This window comes from Cololabis saira, chromosome 21, assembly GCF_033807715.1.
Source record: "Cololabis saira isolate AMF1-May2022 chromosome 21, fColSai1.1, whole genome shotgun sequence".
NCBI classification, from domain to species: domain Eukaryota; kingdom Metazoa; phylum Chordata; class Actinopteri; order Beloniformes; family Belonidae; genus Cololabis; species Cololabis saira.
The window spans coordinates 34,504,268-34,523,933 of NC_084607.1; the positions used below are offsets into that span (position 1 = coordinate 34,504,268).

At 43.0% G+C, this 19,666-nt stretch overlaps 1 protein-coding gene across 4 annotated transcripts in view; it reads left to right on the forward strand.

Moving 5' to 3' along the window:
• LOC133421863 (potassium voltage-gated channel subfamily C member 1-like) overlaps positions 1–19,666 on the forward strand; it is a 102,419-nt gene that overhangs the window by 42,474 nt on the left and 40,279 nt on the right. For all 4 annotated transcript variants that reach the window (XM_061711652.1, XM_061711650.1, XM_061711651.1 and 1 more), the window contains exons 3-4: positions 2,819–3,680; positions 16,272–16,484. In XM_061711652.1, coding sequence (XP_061567636.1) covers positions 2,819–3,680; positions 16,272–16,484 — 1,075 coding nt within the window. The remainder of the gene's footprint in view (positions 1–2,818; positions 3,681–16,271; positions 16,485–19,666) is intronic.

The window sequence follows — 19,666 nt, forward strand, 5'->3', positions numbered from 1 at the left end:
GCATGTTTGACGCAAAAGGATAATACATATATGAAATGAAACCACAAGAATCACTTAATAAAACCGCTTCTTAAGACACCTTCTCTGTTATATATTTACATTTGCTATCAACTCTGAAAAACATCCCTCTTGTGAAAGCTGCAGTGGGTTTGTGTATTAAAATGCACAGGACAGACGTGAATAAATCAGTAATGATTCATAATTCCTGCGTGTTCCTGATGTGAGCAGCAGTAGTTCTGGGATTCAGGACTCCTGAGACCGCAACTTGGTCTGAATCATTCCAGTTTTCTTCACTTTACTTTGTATCCTTACGTAGCACCAGTCCACAACAAAGCCATCTTCAGGTAAATTAAGTCCAGTCCAATAAATCTAATCCAAATAAATCCAAATTATGTTCCATTTCAGTCCAGTTGATCCCAATTCACTCCAATTAAATCCATAATTCAAAAGTACCCAAAAAAAAAAGTCCAGCGAACCCAACAGATTCGTCGAATCTTCACTTCGGTGCTGTCCTGCATCCTGGAAAGTAAAACAGGCTCTGCCTCCCACTCTCCTGGTGGAAACTGTAGGGGCCAACTGTTGGACACCAGTTCTACCAGGAAGCAAAAGGAGCTGGATGATCTAGGGGTCTGCAACCCAAAATGTTGCCAAAAAAGAGCCATATTGGACCAAAAACACAAAAAACAAATATGTCTGGAGCTGCAAAAAATGGAAAGTCTTGTATCAGCCTTAGAATGAAGGCAAATGGCGAAAGGCAAAATGTTGAGAAAAAAGTCAAAATTTCGAGAAAAAAGTCAACATGTTGAGAAAAAAGTTGAAATGTCGAGATTAATGTTGAAGTACAATCTCGAGAAAAAAGTCTAAATGTTGAGAAAAAAGTCGAAATGTAGAGAAAAAAGTAGAAATTTCGAGAAAAAAGTCGAAATGTCGAGAAAAAAGTTGAAATGTAGAGATTAAAAAGGAAAGGTAAAAGGAAGAAAAAAAGAGAAAAAAAGGAAAAAAAGAAAAAAAAAGAAGAAAAAAAGAGAAAAAAGGAACAAAAAGAAAAAAAGAAGAAAAAAATGAAATAAAAGGTCAAACATTTTTGAAAAAGCTCCAGGAGCCACTAGGGCGGCGCTAAAGAGCCGCATGTGGCTCTAGAGCCACGGGTTGCTGATCCCTGGGCTAGAACTATGAGGTCTTTAAAGTCAGAAGAAGGTGGATGATGTGGAACTTCGAAGTCAGAGAGAAATAGCACCTCCACCCCTACAAGTGTAATCAAACTCATTATAATTGTACCCAATCTGAATTCATTTCACACCAGTGTTAGTTAAGGCAAGCAGCAGTAATTTAGACCTTAAAGAAAAGGGAATGAAGGTAATAGAAGTGTGATACAGAGCTGAGATATGAACTGTCAAAGTATACGTAGTAATATTCAGGGAGCTACAAGGAACGACTGAACAGAGCGCACGCCAGGTAAACAGGAAGTGGTATAAAACACCTACGTGGATGTCAGCATGATAAACTAAGAGAATCCAGGACTTCATTAAGGCAAAGCCTTGAATAACCCTCTTCACCTTGGAGTGGATGTATATGAATTAGAGATGCACCGATCAGGATTTTGAGGGCCGATCACCGATCACAGATCTCGAAAACCAGTATCTGCCGATCCCGATTTTGCCGATCACAGCGAGAAATCCATAAATTCGTCAATATTGTTGTCTCATGTACAACACTGACATCGTATTATTAGGAATAACAATAAGGAGATGAGAAAGTATCATGAATTGACTGTTTTATTGCAGGCTGAGGCAATGAGCAATATTTCACACTCTAGAGACTTTTAGAGACGACTTAGACTCAGCTTACAAAGAGTAAGTGTAGCTTATTAGCTTAAACATTCCTGTGGTAATAATTATGTACATGTGCAGCAACACAGACAACAGTAGACATGTCACTTTCTAACAAGTTCTAAACTATGAACCTTAGTTTTCCTGTGGAAAGAGGAATTAAATCTTAAAATAAAAATTAATTATGAATTATTAAGCTTTGTGAAAGCTTTAGCGGTAGCACCTGCCACGTGTGAGGAAACTCTTGTGAGTGAAGCAAAACTCTTCACACTAGAACTCCAGATGTCACTCGTGAAGCAACTGACACGACTGTCGTCCTGCGTGAGGCTTTGGACTGTATAGTTTGGTAAAACTCTGACAGGATTTCATCAGGTAAATATTTACGACGCGGCAGCGCGTACCGCGGATCCAAGCTGCAAACGACGCGTTTAAACCCGATGTCTTCTACAACAGAAAGTGGCTGAAGAGCAAAGCATATAAATTCATTACCTTATGATGTAGTTCTTTATTTTTCTTGCTGTCGTTTATAGGTCTCTGTTACGTTCAGCGGAGTTAGCGGCGTTGCTGCACCTCCTTTTCTTTCCCTGCCTTAGCTGCAGCCAACTTTGGAAACTCAATATACTCCTTTGTGTGAAAAACTTTAAAATGTCTTTGTTGTGTTGAAATTCTTTTGTAACATTCCTCCTCATGGTATCTCCTTTGGACACACTTTGCAAAACCGCAAATTTGTTGTCCTTTTCAGACAAGGTAAAAGTCCCGTACCGGCGAGTCCGACGCCTCCTCAGGACCGCTTGGTCTGAGGTGTGGGAACGCACGCGCGGGCGGCGTTTGTTGTTGTAAATGTCATCAGATCGTCCCTATTATTTTCCGATCTCCGATCAAAACCGATAGGGGCATTATCGGCCCGATACCGATCAGTGGCCGATCAATCGGTGCATCTCTAATATGATTGAGTAAAATGACGTTTGTTTTTGTCTTCTGCTCCACAGATCGTTTATGAAGTCATCACAGACAGCTGGCTGACGTACGTGGAGGGCGTCTGCGTCATCTGGTTCACCATTGAGGTGTTTATGCGCGTCATTTTCTGCCCTGACAAGAGAGAGTTTTTCCGCTCCGCCCTCAACATCATAGACTTCGTGGCCATCGTGCCCTTTTACCTGGAGGTGGCACTGAGTGGCCTCTCCTCCAAAACAGCCAAAGATGTGCTGAGCTTCCTGCGCGTGGTGCGCTTCGTCCGGATCCTGCGTATATTCAAGCTGACCCGTCATTTTGTGGGTTTGAGGGTCCTGGGGCACACTCTGCGGGCCAGCACCAACGAGTTCTTGCTGCTAATCATTTTCCTGGCGCTGGGCGTCCTCATATTCGCTACCATGATCTACTACGCCGAGCGCATTGGAGCCGATCCAGACGATCCAACGGCTGCAGCTCACACCAACTTCAAGAACATCCCCATCGGCTTCTGGTGGGCTGTGGTGACCATGACCACTTTGGGATACGGGGACATGTACCCTGAGACGTGGTCTGGAATGCTGGTGGGGGCCCTCTGCGCTTTGGCGGGCGTGCTGACCATTGCCATGCCTGTGCCCGTCATTGTCAACAACTTTGGCATGTACTACTCCCTGGCCATGGCCAAGCAGAAGCTCCCCAAGAAGAGGAACAAGCATATTCCACGAGCACCACAACCCGGCAGCCCCAACTACTGCAAGCCGGACGCTCTGGCCATGGCGACCGCCTCTCCCAACAGGCTCATGGGCACCGTTCTGGGACCAGGCATGGTGGGGTCTGGCAGTATGATGGGCGCCGGGGACTGCCCCCTGGCCCAGGAGGAGATCATCGACATAAACAGAGCAGGTGAGGCAACTAACACACAAACCACGCAGACAAGCATGAAAGTTGTCCAACATCCATCCATCCATCCATCCATCCATCCATCCATCCATCCGTTTGTCCACCAATCCATCCATCATCCATCCATCCATCCATCCATCCATCTGTCTGTCCTTCTATCCATCCGTCCATCTTTCCATCCATCCATCATCCATCCAACTATCCATCCATCTGTCTGTCCTTCTATCCATCTCTCCATCATTCCATCCATCCGTCCATCCATCCACCCATCCATCTGTCTACCCACCAATCCATCCATCCATCCGTCTGTCCTTCTATCATCCGTCCATCCATCTATCCATCCGTCCATCCAACCATCCATCCATCCATCCATCCATCTGTCTGTCCTTTTATCCATCCGTCCATCTTTCCATCCATCCGTCCATCCATCCATCTGTCTGTCCTTCTATCATCCGTCCATCCATCCATCTATCCATCCGTCCATCCATCCATCCATCTGTCTGTCCTTCTATCATCCGTCCATCCATCCATCTATCCATCCATGCATCCATCCATCCATCATCCATCCAACCATCCATCCATCTGTCTGCCCACCAATCCATCTATCATCCGTCCATCCATCCATCTGTCTGTCCTTCTATCCATCCGTCCATCTTTCCATCCATCCATCATCCATCCAACTATCCATCCATCTGTCTGTCCTTCTATCCATCTGTCCATCATTCCGTCCATCCATCCATCCACCCATCCATCTGTCTGCCCACCAATCCATCCATCCATCTGTCTGTCCTTCTATCATCCGTCCATCCATCCATCTATCCATCCGTCCATCCATCCATCCATCTGTCTGTCCTTCTATCATCCGTCCATCTTTCCGTCCATCCATCCATCTGTCTGTCCTTCTATCATCCGTTCATCCATCCATCTATCCATCCATCCATCTATCCATCCGTCCATCCATCCATCCATCCATCCATCTGTCTGTCCTTCTATCATCCGTCCATCCATCCATCCATCTATCTATCCATCCGTCCATCCGTCCATCCATCCATCCATCCATCCATCCATCCATCATCCATCCAACCATCCATCCATCCATCCATCCATCATCCATCCAACCATCCATCCATCTGTCTGCCCACCAATCCATCTATCATCCATCCATCCATCCGTCTGTCCTTCTATCATCCATCTATCCATCCGTCCAGCCATCCATCCATCATCCATCCAACCATCCATCCATCCATCTGTCTGTCTTTCTATCCATCCGTCCATTTTTCCATCCATCCATCTGTCTGTCCTTCTATCCATCCGTCCATCTTTCCATCCATCCATCCATCCATCTGTCCATAGTTTCATCCAACAATTGATCCATCGATACAGCCATTCATCCATCTATCCACCCGTTTCCTATTATCCATCCATCCATCCATTAATCCATCCATCCATCCATTAATCCATCCATCCATCCATCCATTCATGAATCCATCCATCCATCCATCCATTAATCCAACCATCCATCCATCCATCCATCCATCCATCCATCCATCCATCCATCCATTCATCCATCCATCCATCCATCCATCCATCCCTCCAGGTTGGGGTGTATCCTGTCTGAAAGGTGGGAACAACAATGAAACTTTGGGATGTAAAAATAAAAACAAGAAAGAAAGAAATGGTGATGTTTTCACCTGGAACGAGAGCCCTTAGATTGATTTGATAGATTTATTCATCCAGGTCTGAATGCACACATTAGCGTTCTTAAAAGGGAAACGTTACTTCATATTTGTATCTGGAAACAACTTTTATGTGCCCCTCAAGTTTACTGGTGACAGCATGCTAAGATCAGTCCCTACGGGATTCTGGGTACTTCTTAACTGCTTACCTCTTACGGGGCTAGAAAAGTCTCATAATTCACTAATGCACACGTCGATCCACAAATGCACAGAACAAAATTCACAAATGCACAGACCGATTCACAAATGCACAGACCGATTAACAAATGCACACGTCAATCCGCAAATGCACAGAACAATTCACACGTGCGTAGGACAAGATACACAAATGTATTTTTGATGTGCACACAAATATAACCTGATTTACAAACGTTTTTTTTTCTCTGTGACCTGCGCTGGACTTGTGTGTGACTTTTGAGACTCCCCTGACGTGACTCGATCCACAAATATGTTTTTTTAACATGGAAGGATCTGCAAACAATCAGATATCTTCCTTTGTTCCAGCCAATCATAATGTGTTTTTGCTGCAAAATATCATTCATTTTAGAATAATGAAAAATGGAGTTCATTTGGAATAAATGTATATTTCAATCCTCCACAAGATTCAGAAATGTCATTCCACTTCAAATCAAATCAAATCAAATAATTCATCAGTCATTGGACAGATGTACAATGAAATAGGATTGCATCTCCTAAAGTGGAATGCAACAACGATAACAGAAAAGGAAACAATAAAAACAGATCATGGGGACAAGCAACGAGAAGCAGACGGCTCAGTATCTTAAAGTGCTAGAAAATGTAATTTAATCTAAAACTGCAGGTTGACTAAATTAAGTCCACCTACCTAGAACTAGATACCAAAATTAAATGTATGTGTTTTTTTTAAAGGTTTTTTGGGCTCTAGTGGCCCTTTATTGGAGATGCAGACTGGAAAGGGGTAGAGAGAGAGAACGGGGAAGACACGCAGCAAAGGTGCGCGGGCTGGATTGGAACCCGCGACCGCTGCAGGAGGAGGACTGTAGCCTCAGTATATGGCCCGCTGCTTAACCCACTGCGCCACCGAGCGGCCGCTTTGGTGATTTTTAGTACCAGGATGTCGGCAGAACACTGTGCAATCAGTCCCTGGAGGCGTTTCCATCGTGGCTATGGATCAGCCCTAGCACGGTGTGGACAGGTTCCCTAAAGACAAACAGTCAGTTTTAACTTTATATGTTTACAGAAAGTGGGTAAATACAGTAGGCGTGTTTGCCATCTGGGTGTAAATCTACACAAGTCAGCTATCCATATCGATCCGCTAAACTGTCGTCAGACACGACAGGAGGAGAGCTAGTGGCCTTCTTAAATCTTTCTATTTAGCCTTGAATATACTGTATGTACTGATCCAGTTCTACAGAAGCACTCACAATATTTTATCTATCCAGAGAAGAAATTAACATTAATGGTCATTTTTAGGTTTATGACATCATATGTTGGCAAATGATGCAGTCATAAAATATCTGTATCATAAAATAATCAGAGAATCTGTTCTTTCTGAGAAGTTGCGGTCCTGAGTGGGATTCAGATCTACAGAAGGGTCGGCACTGAACATCACTGACGTTTACCAGGGTATCGTCTTCGGAACGGGCTTGAGAAGAAGCCTGTCTTGAGTAATAAGTGTGATGCAGCTCTGCATGTCCGCATAAACACAGTGAATCGATGTGCAGGACTTTTTGGATAGAATAGGGATGAATTCCGAAATCCAGGCAGGATCAGGGTAACAGGCACAGGCCACAGCCAGAGTGCCCATTGTCCTGGATCCTGAACACTGGAAGTTGAGGTAGTAAGTTTGAGTAATGGACCCATTTATTGGGCCTCATTCATGAAGTCTTTGTACGTCTGTGAGTAGATTTGAACATAAGCCACCTCCGTGGAGCACAATTACAGAGCGAGAGGACCAAGCACTTTTCCGACCCGGTGATACATGTCATTTAAGTTTTGTGATGGTTATGTGGCATTCCACATCACCAGGACGTTCCACAGACGGTCGAGGGATCAACCACCTAACCCTAAATCCTAACCCTAACCCAGACCTGTCTGAGCCCCAAAACTGCACAGGATGCTTCAATCGTGTGAAAGAGAAAGATCAGACGTCGTTACCACGGCCCACCACTTTTATACTTTTATTCTCAACAACATGGACAATGCTTTTAAATCTTTGATACCTTATTTATTATTTTTATCATATCCAATTGCTACTCAACATGGACCACAGACGGAGCGCTAAACGACGCCAGCGAATCTTTAAAAAGAAAATCTTTGTTATGTGAACTAAGTTTAACTATGTTGGGTCAACTTGATGTAGTTGAGTTACACAAACACATAAACCTGACCCAACATAACAACAACCCCAACTCCAGAAAAGTTGGAACGCGTTTAAAATTTTAATAAAATGAAAATCACATGGTTATATTTTACTCACAACAAAACATGTATTCAAAATGGGAAATTGTACAATATAACTTCAAAGTTGATGGCTAATTTGTACCAATTTTGTTCAAGGATTCAAAACCGAGTCCGATCACACCACACACGAGTCTTTATGTCAAACCATTCAAAAGTTATGGCAGAAAGTAGGAACTATCAAATATGGACCAATCAGATGAAGGGGGGGGCGCGCTTTTTGGCGTTTATCGTCGCAACGGTAACACTTTTGACTGAGAAAAGTATGGATGGAGACGCACATTTTGATGTATAACACACCTGGGTGCACGTTACGGTTCGGGCCGTGTTAACTGCCGAAGGAATGGCATAAATTGGGCCAAAATGACACGATTAATTCAAAATGGCCGACTTCCTGTTGGGTTTCGGCCATGGCACCAAGAGACTTTTCTTTCAGTTGCGACATGATACAGGTGTGTACCGATTTTCGTGCATGTACGTCAAACCGTATCGTGGGGCTTGAGGCACAAAGTTTTCTAGGGGGCGCTGTTGAGCCGTTAGGCCACGCCCATTAATGCAAACCATTAAATATCAAATTTTTCGCCAGGCTTGGCTTGCGTGCAAAACTTGGTGACTTTTGGGGCAAGTTTAGGGGGAAAAAAGACCCTCATTTTGTCGGAAAATGAAAAAAGAAAAAGGAAATTTCCTACAGATACAATAGGGCTTCGCACTGTAAGTGCTCGGGCCTACAGGCCTCCCAAAGTTTGCGCGGGGGTGCGTTGATCACGGTGTAGCACCTCCTCTTCTTTTTCTAAACAGTTTAAATAAGTCCGGACGTCAAGGCTGTGAGTTTCTGGAGTTTGGCGCTGTCCGATTCCTGCCTGATAAAGGTTTCCAGCTCCTGAAGAGCTTGTGGTCGTCTTTGATGGATTTTTGGTTTAATCACGCGCCAGCTCTTCCCTGACGAAGCCATGAGGTTGTAACAGCTGCAGTAAGTGGTTTTGCATCGTCCTGCTAGAATACACAAGGCCTTCCCTGAAATAGACATCATCTGGAGGGAATTAGATCTACTTATATATCCCTTTCAGCATTCATAGTTCCTTCCAAAACCTGCCCATACTGCACATATGCATCCTCCGGCCGTCAGAGACGCTGGCTGAACATGTGAGTGCAGCCCAGAGGACACTGGATTACCAACAAGAACGTCGACTCCTAACTCGTCAGAGCGTAGAACACTTTCCCACTTGGAAACATTTTGCCGGCCCACAGGACACGACTGTGCCTCTGGACTATGTTCACATGCGGCTTCCTTCATGCACGATAGAGCTTTAGTTGCCATCTGCAGAAGGCACGGCAGATTGTGTGTACTGACGGAGGTTTTCTGGAAGTATTCCTGGGTCCATAGCGATGTCATTGACACGATCGTGGCAATGAGTGATGCTGCGTCGTCTGGGGGTCCAAGACCACAGGCATCCATTTAAGGTCTCCGGCTTTATCACTTACCCACAAACATATCTTCAGTTTCTTCTGATGTTATTCACTATAGATGATTAAATTTGCAGTTTTGCATTTTATACGTTGAGTATTACACAATCTTTTTACACTCTTCCACAGACTGGAGAGCCTCCGCATATCTTTATTTCCGAGAGCCTCCCTAAGTCATTTCTTTTATAGCTAATCATGTTACAGACCTCATACCAATGAACTTAATTGCTTGCTAGATTTTTCTCCCGGCTGAGTCTTGATAAAATGTCTTGCTTTTTCAGCCATTTATTGCCCTGTTATACAACTTTTTAGAGACCTGTAGCAATCGTGTTTGAAAAGAGCTAATTTTGTGCATAAAATTGTACAATTTCCCAGTTTTAATATTTGTTATGTGATCTTTGTTCTGTTGTGGGTAAAATATTGGCTCATGTGATTTGAAAGTCTTTTATTTTTCATTTCATTCAACATTTAAAAAAAAGGTCCCAACTTTTCCAGAATTTGGGTACTTTTAGTTCAGTCAATATAATTCCTTCTCGCTAAATTGACAAATTTGATTCAGGTGGAAATTCTTTCTATAATTTTCTATAATCTTGTTCATCCAACAAGTAATATATATTTGTTGTGTCCAACTACATTTGTGAGGCTAAATGTAACATTGGAGTATGAAGTACTGAGTTTAATAAGGTAGTTATAACAATTTTTCAAAATGGTGCAATTACATGACATATTTGTGCACAAATGGGTGGTTGCTTCAAAAAGCACGGTGACATGATTACTACAGATAAGGAAGTGATAACAGCTAGCCACTGGCTGAGCTGACTGTCAATCAGTCAACTTTGAAATAAATGTAATGCTTTTTAAATAGAGGGAATGCATTGACGTCACTTCCCCACTGGACCAGCCCCCTTACTCGCACTGAGTGGCAAAACATCAGTAAAAATGGTTACAACTAGTGGAGAAGACGGGATAACAGCTGATTATCGGCTTAAATTAAAGGCAGTTGGACTTGACAGTGACCCGTACAGTTACCCCAAGAACCAGTGGTCCCAGGACATTAATATTTGGTACAGTTACCAAGAACCAGTGGTCCATGGACATTAATATTTGGTACAGTTACCAAGAACCAGTGGTCCATGGACATTAATATTTGGTACAGTTACCAAGAACCAGTGGTCCATGGACATTAATATTTGGTACAGTTACCAAGAACCAGTGGTCCATGGACATTAATATTTGGTACAGTTACCAAGAACCAGTGGTCCATGGACATTAATATTTGGTACAGTTACCCCAAGAACCAGTGGTCCATGGACATTAATATTTGGTACAGTTACCAAGAACCAGTGGTCCATGGACATTAATATTTGGTACAGTTACCAAGAACCAGTGGTCCATGGACATTAATATTTGGTACAGTTACCAAGAACCAGTGGTCCATGGACATTAATATTTGGTACAGTTACCCCAAGAACCAGTGGTCCATGGACATGAATATTTGATCACAAATCCAGTTTCGTGATATTTATATGTACTGAATTTTTTACGCCGGGGAAATACACGAAGCAAAGCTTGAAGGCTTACAAAAGTCTTGACGCTTGGTCCGACTTCAAGGCAGGATTTGTTGTAGAAATTAAAGTGATGAGGACACCGAACTTTATGATTTGACCGTTTAACGTTAGCTACCCAAAAATCCGACATTACCTGATACAAAATGGGAACCACAAATCCACGTTTCGGTGCCTGGAATCCAGTTGTTTCTGTGAATTGCAGTGATCCATTTGTCTCTCTTAAGCTTATTTTTCTGCAGTCTGTAAAACGATAACTCTGATTTCTTGCTAAATCTATGAGTACAGTCGATCGCACAACAGCTCTTTCCCATTTTAGATGTTTTCCAGTTGCTCAAACTGAAAGTTTATGCTGCCACTCAGTCTTTCTGACACTCAGTCTTTCTGACACTCAGTGGGCGTAACCCGCTGTGAAGTCGCATCTGTGATGTCATGCACTAAACCAAGGATGGACGGGTGGATTGATGGATTTTGCGGAATTTCATTGTATGGACCCCCTCCAAAAAGGTTTGAGTTGTGAGAGTTGCTGTTGTGTCTCCTTGTTTGTACAGGTGAGGTTTAGGGTTATCCCGCCCATTTCATGGCCTTGTCTTGACTTTGGTTCAGACTACAACTAAGTGTCCTTTATTGAAATCACTGTACATAGATGTCACCGTTTCTTTAGCTGGTGGAAATGTTGACCACAGTTTGATCTCGGCACTGAACTGCTGTAAAAACTTTCTGACGGATCCCAAAGCCGTAAATAACTTGCGGACGTCCTTGTACTTCCCAGAGAAGAGTATTCTAAAATAGACTTTAATTTAGGATGAGATGGGAACACTGAAAAAACCTGCTTCTTTCTGTCAAAAATGTACTTAATTAGTCTTTCGTATGTCTGTGGGGAGAAGCTGCTGTGTTGAAACAATCCTGAATAAAATCAATACAGATTTCCATCTGCACATATACTGTACATTTATTGTTTCTGCCTGAAATATTAATGAGCGCAGTCTCATTTAATATCAGCTTAGTGGTCTGGATTGACACTTACTTCATATGCATGATATGCAAGTGTTTGGGTTTCCGTTACCCCATTAGGGCATTGCCCTGAGTCCAGTTGCGTTTCATAATGTGCTCCACCTGAACCACAAAATGTCGGAGCTTCAGCTTAGGGTCAGGTTTGGTGAAGGTTAGACTTGGGATTAGGGCTCGCAGGTTCAGTTTTGTGTTTCAGGACATACAACAGCAATAAAACATTTCTTGTTTACAGTGGCATGATATGAATCCACTATTTTATTATTTATTCAACTTAAACTACAACAAATTTGGAAGCAGCCTGTGAAACAAAGTACCCCTTTAATGCTTCCGAAGGATCTAAGAGCTGCAGCAGGTGTGCAGACTTCTAGAAAAGGCAGATGTTTTGGTAGTTTGACATCAGCAGTGGTCTTAAAGAAGCAATTAATGTTGCACATATTTCTAGAAAGGGATTTAAAACCATTTCTACATTACCTGGAGTTCAAGGTTCGAGGTAAGAAAAATAATTTAAAAGTGTAAAACATTCAAGACAGTTGTCAATTTTCCCAGCAGATGTATCACAGATCAGACCATGAAAATCCAAGAGCTCCATATCAGAGCCTACAGGCCTCAATGAGCATGTTATGGCGCTTTTCCACTAGAACCTACTGGGCTCTATTCATCTCATCTCAGCTCGACTCAACTCGGCCTGGTTTCTTTTCCATAACAATTCATCACCCAGATCAGAAGTAGGAGGTTGGAGAAGCTGCTGTGACGTATTTGATTGTGTGATCTAAACGGAGAAGACAACAACACTAAAGATGTAGAAACTGGAGGAGATGATAGATGTGCTGCTGGATCTGTGGCTTGTGTTCAATATCAAGTTAAAAAATGAGAGTGAGAGAAGCTTCAAGTGGCAACGCTTTTTCATTTTTTTAGTTTGTCTCAGTGCTGCTACTACCCGTAGTAGGTACTAGTGGTAATGCGCCATCAGATGTTAAAGTCCATGCCATCATAGTTCTGATGGTCTGGACCTGGACACCTGTCAGTCATTGAGTGGACGATGAACTCCTCTTCAGACCAGAGTCTTCCAGAGACACACAAAGTTCTGAACCTGTTGCAACCAAACACCAACCATCTCACTTCCGCATCGATGCTCCTGCAAGTTTTGTTGCAGTTACTCGACTGACCATTGTGGCGTCTGCAAAAGAAAGTCAATCTCCATGTTAAAATGTCCCACTTTAGAGCAGAAATAATCACATTTACAGCCTGGTTGAAAAACTGCTGGGATTGGTTTGTACCATGGCAGGAGTTTATATCACACATTAATTTTATTTCTTATATGATTGTTTGGCAGTTGGCTCAGCCAATCACCTGTCGTTATCATTTCTTTATCTGTAATCGTGGAGCTACCGCCCTTCAACTATCCATTTGTACGAACCCAGCATCGGGTAAACGGGGCGGTCATTTTTGATTTCACTGTCGAGTCAACATATCAAACGGTGTATCCTGCTGTAAAGGTCTGAAGGAAGATCTGCAAATATTTTGGCGGGATTCGGCTGAAGGAGCTGGGAGCAAAGCTAACTATGATTGATGTGCAGTGAGCGCGGTCCCGAGGGCTTGCTGAGTGACATAGCTGCGCTCTGTACGAAGGAAAACGGGCAAAAAATCACAACACATGAAGAAATGTTGTAAAAAGACCAGAATTCCTACTAAACCATGAGACACACACCATGAGGAAGTCAGCTTGGACAAATCTAGTGAGTTACTGCTGCTGAAGGAAACATGTACTGAGAGTTCCCGCCTTGTGATGGTATCTCTACAAGCTGTTGAATCATTGGGTTACTTTATATAGGCCTAGGGCTAACGACTATTTTAATAGTCGACTAGTCACCGACTATTGAAACGATTAGTCGACTAATCGGATCATTTTTTTTTCTTAAATTTAGTATGAGGTTGCTTTAATTATGTGGCAAATGATAATAAACGCAAGGAAGATGGCTACTTCAATGAAAAATAGATATTTTATTCAACTTCTTTGGACTGCATGCATTTAATTTAAAATACTTTTGTCAGGCACAGTCAGGCATAACGTTACAGCTGTCTTTTAAAGCCAAAATACGCTTAATATCTTACCAAGGCGAGTCCGTTTCGTTCAACACTCCGACGTGCTTTCTCTTCAAATGCTCGTGCATTACCGATGTGCTCCTCTGATAAGCAAGGTCGGCATTGCAAACTTTGAAAGTAACCTTTTTATTCGCCGTATTGAGGCTAAAATGCTCCCAGACTTTTGAAGTTTTATTACGCGCAGCTGCTGTACAGGACGCCGCCATTTTTGTTTACCTGCTACCGCTATTTTGCATGCGCGACTCTCGGCAGAGATTGTATTGAAGTGAGATGCCTCATCCATTGGAAAAACACGTCTGGCAACAATTGGCGACAATGGAATTCATCGTCGACAATTTTGGTTATCGATTTTTGTCGACAACGTCGACGAATCGTTGCAGCCCTATATTGGCCACATGATTTTTTTCTGGATGGCTTCATTGTGATATTCCATGTTCCAAGAACCAGCTCTGTCAGCCAAACCAAAGCTGGCACCTTCAGTTGCTCTTTCCAAAAGACTTCGGACCTGATTTACATGGTTAGTTTTGCAGGTGCTTAGGCCATAGGAGGGTGAACCCATGTAGCTTGTTCAGGCTGAGCCAGGCTGGACCCCTTGGGTAAGGGCCAAACCACCAGCTGCGATGAGCCCCTCCCCAAGGGTTGGCTCAAGGTGGATCTTGCAACGCTATTCCACGCACAGGGATAGATATTTTAGTGTCCAAAAAAATCAATTGAACAACATTGCAACATCACATGGACACTGGGTTAATTTCATTTGGATTGGCAGACAGGGGTCACGGTTACCCTTTTTAAGAAGTAATAGACGGTATATTCCAATTATTTAAATTTAATTTGTAGCCTGATATTGCACCAAATGAGTTAAATATATTAAGAGCCGCAGGGATAGAAATGGAAAAATTTGAAATCTAAAGGAGCAGATCGTCCGCGTAAAGAGAAACTCTCTGTTCCATCCCATTCCTGAAAATACCTGTAATGTGGGGGTCACAACGAAGCACAATGGAGAGGGGCTCAATGGCTAAGGCGAACAAGAGGGGACTGAGGGGACAACCCTGGCGGGTGGAGCGATGAAGAGGAAAGTATTCTGACTGGGTGTTATTTGTCCTTACCAAGGCTACGAGGGATGAATAAAGTAGCTTCACCCATGTGACACAAATCTTACCAAAGCCAAACTTCTCTAAAGTGAAAAATAGATACCTCCACTCCACGCGATTAAAGGCCTTTTCAGCATCTAATGATATTACAGCTTCTGGCGCAGAGGTCATGGGGTGATGATAGATTGTATTAAAAAGTCGTCTTAAGTTAAAAAAAAGTGCCTATCTGTAATAAATCCAGTTTGGTGGGGAGAGATAATGGTTGGTAGCAGAGTTTCCAGGCGTAGGGTCAGCATTTTAGACAGCAATTTAAAATCTACATTTAACAAACTGATCGGCTGGTAGGGGTATATTCCAATTAAAGGGAAATCCAGTTCCTCACCATCCCTGGTAAGGTCTATGCAGGGGTACACGAGACGAAAACTTAGTTGATTGCTGAAACCTAGATTCAGGGGGGAGAACACTGGACAGACTACCATCACCAGGGGTACTGGAAGGGACATGGAAGTTTACCCAACCGGTCCACATACGCTTTGTGGATTTGGGAAAGGTAACTAGCCACATCTCTGTAGATATTCCTTAGGGTGTGTTCCAGAAGTGTGGGGTACAAGGTCTGTTGCTATTGTCTATGCAGACCCTGTACAAAAGAAGCAAGAGTTTTGTCCACATTGAGGGTAGGAATCGGATTTGTTTCAGGCGGGAGGTGGATCCCATGTCTTACAATTTCATACAGGAACCCACTGCTTGAAATTACTCATGCTGAACTCAAGCCATGTGATCACGGTTCACTTAGCTTTGTAAGTAAATAATTAAATGGCATAATCTGTCACTTGTTGCTGGTCTTAACATATGAGGCTGGGAAACCTCTCGAAAGAAACATTGAGAACTTACTAGGTGTTAATCTCCCAGAAAGGGACAGATTTAAAGAGACAATATATGAAACATTGACGTAGTTGGACACTGAGTTCTGATGGGTCTCTGTAGCTGCTGTCATCACTTCACAGGTATTTTGCAGTGTTGTTTTCTGGTTGCTTTTCATGACATTTACCTTTTCTGTTTTCTTCTTGGATTTCCTTTCATTCTTCATCCCCTCTTCTCAGTAATAACTCTCTATATTTTCCTTTCTTTTCGTCCACATCACTGGTGACCATCACCCCCACCTGAACCCTGAACCTTCCTCAGAGTCCAAGCAGAATGGCGATGCGGCGGCCAGCGCTGCTGCCCTGGCCAACGAGGACTGTCCCACCATCGACCAGGTCCTTGGAGACGAGCGCAGCCCGGCCACCGGGGGCCTGGGCTCCACCACCAGCCGCGAGCGCTACCCCCACGACCGGGCCTGCTTCCTGTTGAGCGCTGGGGAGTTCCAGCGCACCTCAGACGGCAACGTTCGCAAAGGTAGGAGGGAGGCTGGTACCTGTAAAACAGCAGGGAGCATGCATGTGATGCATGCCCCATATGTACTGCGTGAGCTGTACGAAAGCAGCAACAACATATGTTCAAAGCATGCTCATTACCAACATGCACACTAGTGTGCCAAAACTCCAAGACAAAATACTTACGATTTTAGCATTCAAAGGCAAGAAAAACTACGTAAACCCTCATAATAACATGGTTTTCTGTGTTAATTTACCATCAAATGTGATCTGATTTTAATCTAAGTCACAATAACAGACAGACAGGATGTGATAAAGTTAATAAACTGCATAATATCTAAAGACGGCTGCGAAGGATAAAGTCATCTTTGAGTGTTTATCACCCATCAGTCCACAGTTAAACTGTCTAGAAATGGAGACAGTTTAACAACTGGACGTCCAACCAAGATGACTCCAAAGAAAAGTCAGACTCCTCAATGAGGTTTAGAAGAACCCACCAGTAACGGGTGAAGATTTGAAGACGTCACTAGAACTGGAAACATCTCTATCCATGAGTTCACTTACAGATATCAGTCAACAGGCAGGAAATCCGTGAGGAACACCAGAGGAAGACGAAGGTCTGACAAGGAGCAGCTTGGTGACCCGCAACACTGCTAGGAAAATGTTTAGTGGACTGATGCAACAAACTTAGCTCTATATGTGGAGCAAAAATTGACAACCTAACATCAAAACTTCATCCCAGTGATGAAGCATGGTGGAGGAAGTATCATGATCTGGGCTTGCTTCGCCCACTTGCCATCACAGGGGAACAATGAGTCCCCAAGTTTCTCAGAATGTCTGTTCACCTTGAAGCTTAGTAGAAGGTTGATATCTCATCCAGGGTAATGTCACGGTGTAGCTTCACCAACTGAAGTTCAGTAGCAGTTGGGCGATACAGCCGAACAATGAGTCTAAATATGTAAATGAATCCAGCGCAGTATTGGCTTCAGGAATGAAATGGGCTCCAGACAGCCGTTCATTCAGACATCCTGTAAATGTGATTGAGCTGAAGCAATTCTGGAAAGAGGATATAGGAGTAGTTTAGAAATCCTGAGCGTTGAGAAGCATTGATCCAGAGATACGGGGAGATCTTGTCTCTGCTGCTGAAGGAGCTTTAACATGCTGGTAACTCCAAGGACACACTTTTTTTTTCAAAAACTGTCAATGCCTACCGGGTTTGTTCCATAAAGACACGGAAATTATAACCGATTGTGTTATTATATTGAACATATTGCGCTTGTCTGTTACTGCGACGTAGATGAAGATCTGCCCACATTTAATGAAAAATTAATGCAGAAATAGCTAGTTTTAAGCTTTATAGACTCTGTCTTGGTACCCTAATACTCAATCAGATTTAGATTTGAAGGTTGAATAATTCTTAATTATACCAAAAATAAAGATTTTATTAAAAAAAAAATCTCATTTCTCCAACACAAGCCACGGTTGTGTGACAGCTCATTATCATCAGTTTCGGTTGTTCACTATCACCAGTTCAGTCTGGATATTCTTCTTAATCAGTGAAATAATTCAGATCAGACAGACTCTGCACTGAGGTGGATAAACCGTCTCTTAGGGGAATTTGTGGCCCACGATTCATCAGAGATCATTTGCTTCTTCTGCCACAAATTAAACAGGATATAAAGACTGTTCTCGTTAGTGTTGAGTCAGGTTTTAAAGTTCTTTTCATGACAGTACAAGCAGACATTTACGTCTCCGAACGGCATGATCGTCCTCAGCAGAGTCAGACGACACACCGCCAAGTTTCTTCTGCCAGTACTTCTGTACAGCTACGGCGCTATGGGGACGTACTGCAGAGCTGCTCTTCATCCCACCTCCGCTCTGCAGCGGTGTAGTCACAGGGATCCCAGCAAGAGGCTAAAATGTCCTCAGTGTCTTTTCACGAAAACGCAGCTCACACAGCAGCATTGTATTAACACTGGATGGGTGGTGCCTGCGAAGTGCCTTCGTCATTCAATTAACAACCTGCTCGCTGCCTAAATAAGCTGAGTGCTCCGGCCGTCCCCCACGTATAATTTCATTGGTCGGTGCTTCATTGGCTGATGCTCACGGTGACATGCGGAGAGAAGGAAAAATACATAAATTACCCAGAATTTCCTTCCATGGTGCTCGAAACCCACAGCTCAGCTCGGATTCAACAGCGGAGGTCACAGTCATGACACATCCAGCACATACTTGTAATGTTTGACTTGTAATATTACCACCGGAAGAGGAACAGCTTCAGCTGGTGGAGACCCCTCCAAGTTGCTAAGCAACAGGGTTCACTGAGTGGTTCACTGTTTTTTGTGTCCATGTCTTTGTGTATATATATTTATTTATTTTTTACTAATTAATTAATTTTTTATTTCACCCAAATCATGTGGGACCCTATACTATGCAAAAACTCAAAATCTTACCAAGAATATTTGTCTTATTTCTAGATAAAATGTCTAATTTCCACATGACTGTTGTGTGCTGCTGACGCCCCCCCCCCCCTCTGGTCATCCCGCTGCTGCTTCCACATGACTGTTGTGTGCTGCTGACGCCCCCCCCACCTCTGGTCATCCCGCTGCTGCTTCCACCTGCCTGCTGTGTGCTGTCGACGTCCCTGACTCCCCCAGTCTGGCCTTCGGCAGGAGGGTCCCCCCTTATGAGCCTGGTCCTGCTCAAGGTTTCTTCCCTCCTAAAGGGGAGTTTTTCCTTGCCACTGTTTGGCTTAAGGCTTTTCTCCCACTAAGGGAGTTTTTACCTGCCATTGTTTATATAATAATTGCTCGGGGGTTTATGTTTATGTTTATGTTTATGTTTATGTTTATGTTCATGTTCTGGATCTCTGGAAAGCGTCTAGAGACAACATCTGTTGTATTAGACGCTATATAAATAAAATTGAATTGAAAAATTGAATTGAATTAATTTTTAGTTAAAAAAAAATCTCATTACACTTAAAACAAGACTCATCACTGGAAAAAACAACTTGTTATTTGACAATTTTCCCCTGTTTCAAGTAGATTTTCACTTAAAATAAATAGAAAAATCTGCCAGTGGAACATGATTTTTTTGCTTGTAATGAGAAGATAAATCTTGTCCCACTGGCAGATTTTTCTACTTATTTCAAGTGAAAATTTACTTGAAACAGGTGAAACAAGTTATTTTTCTGGTAATTACTCT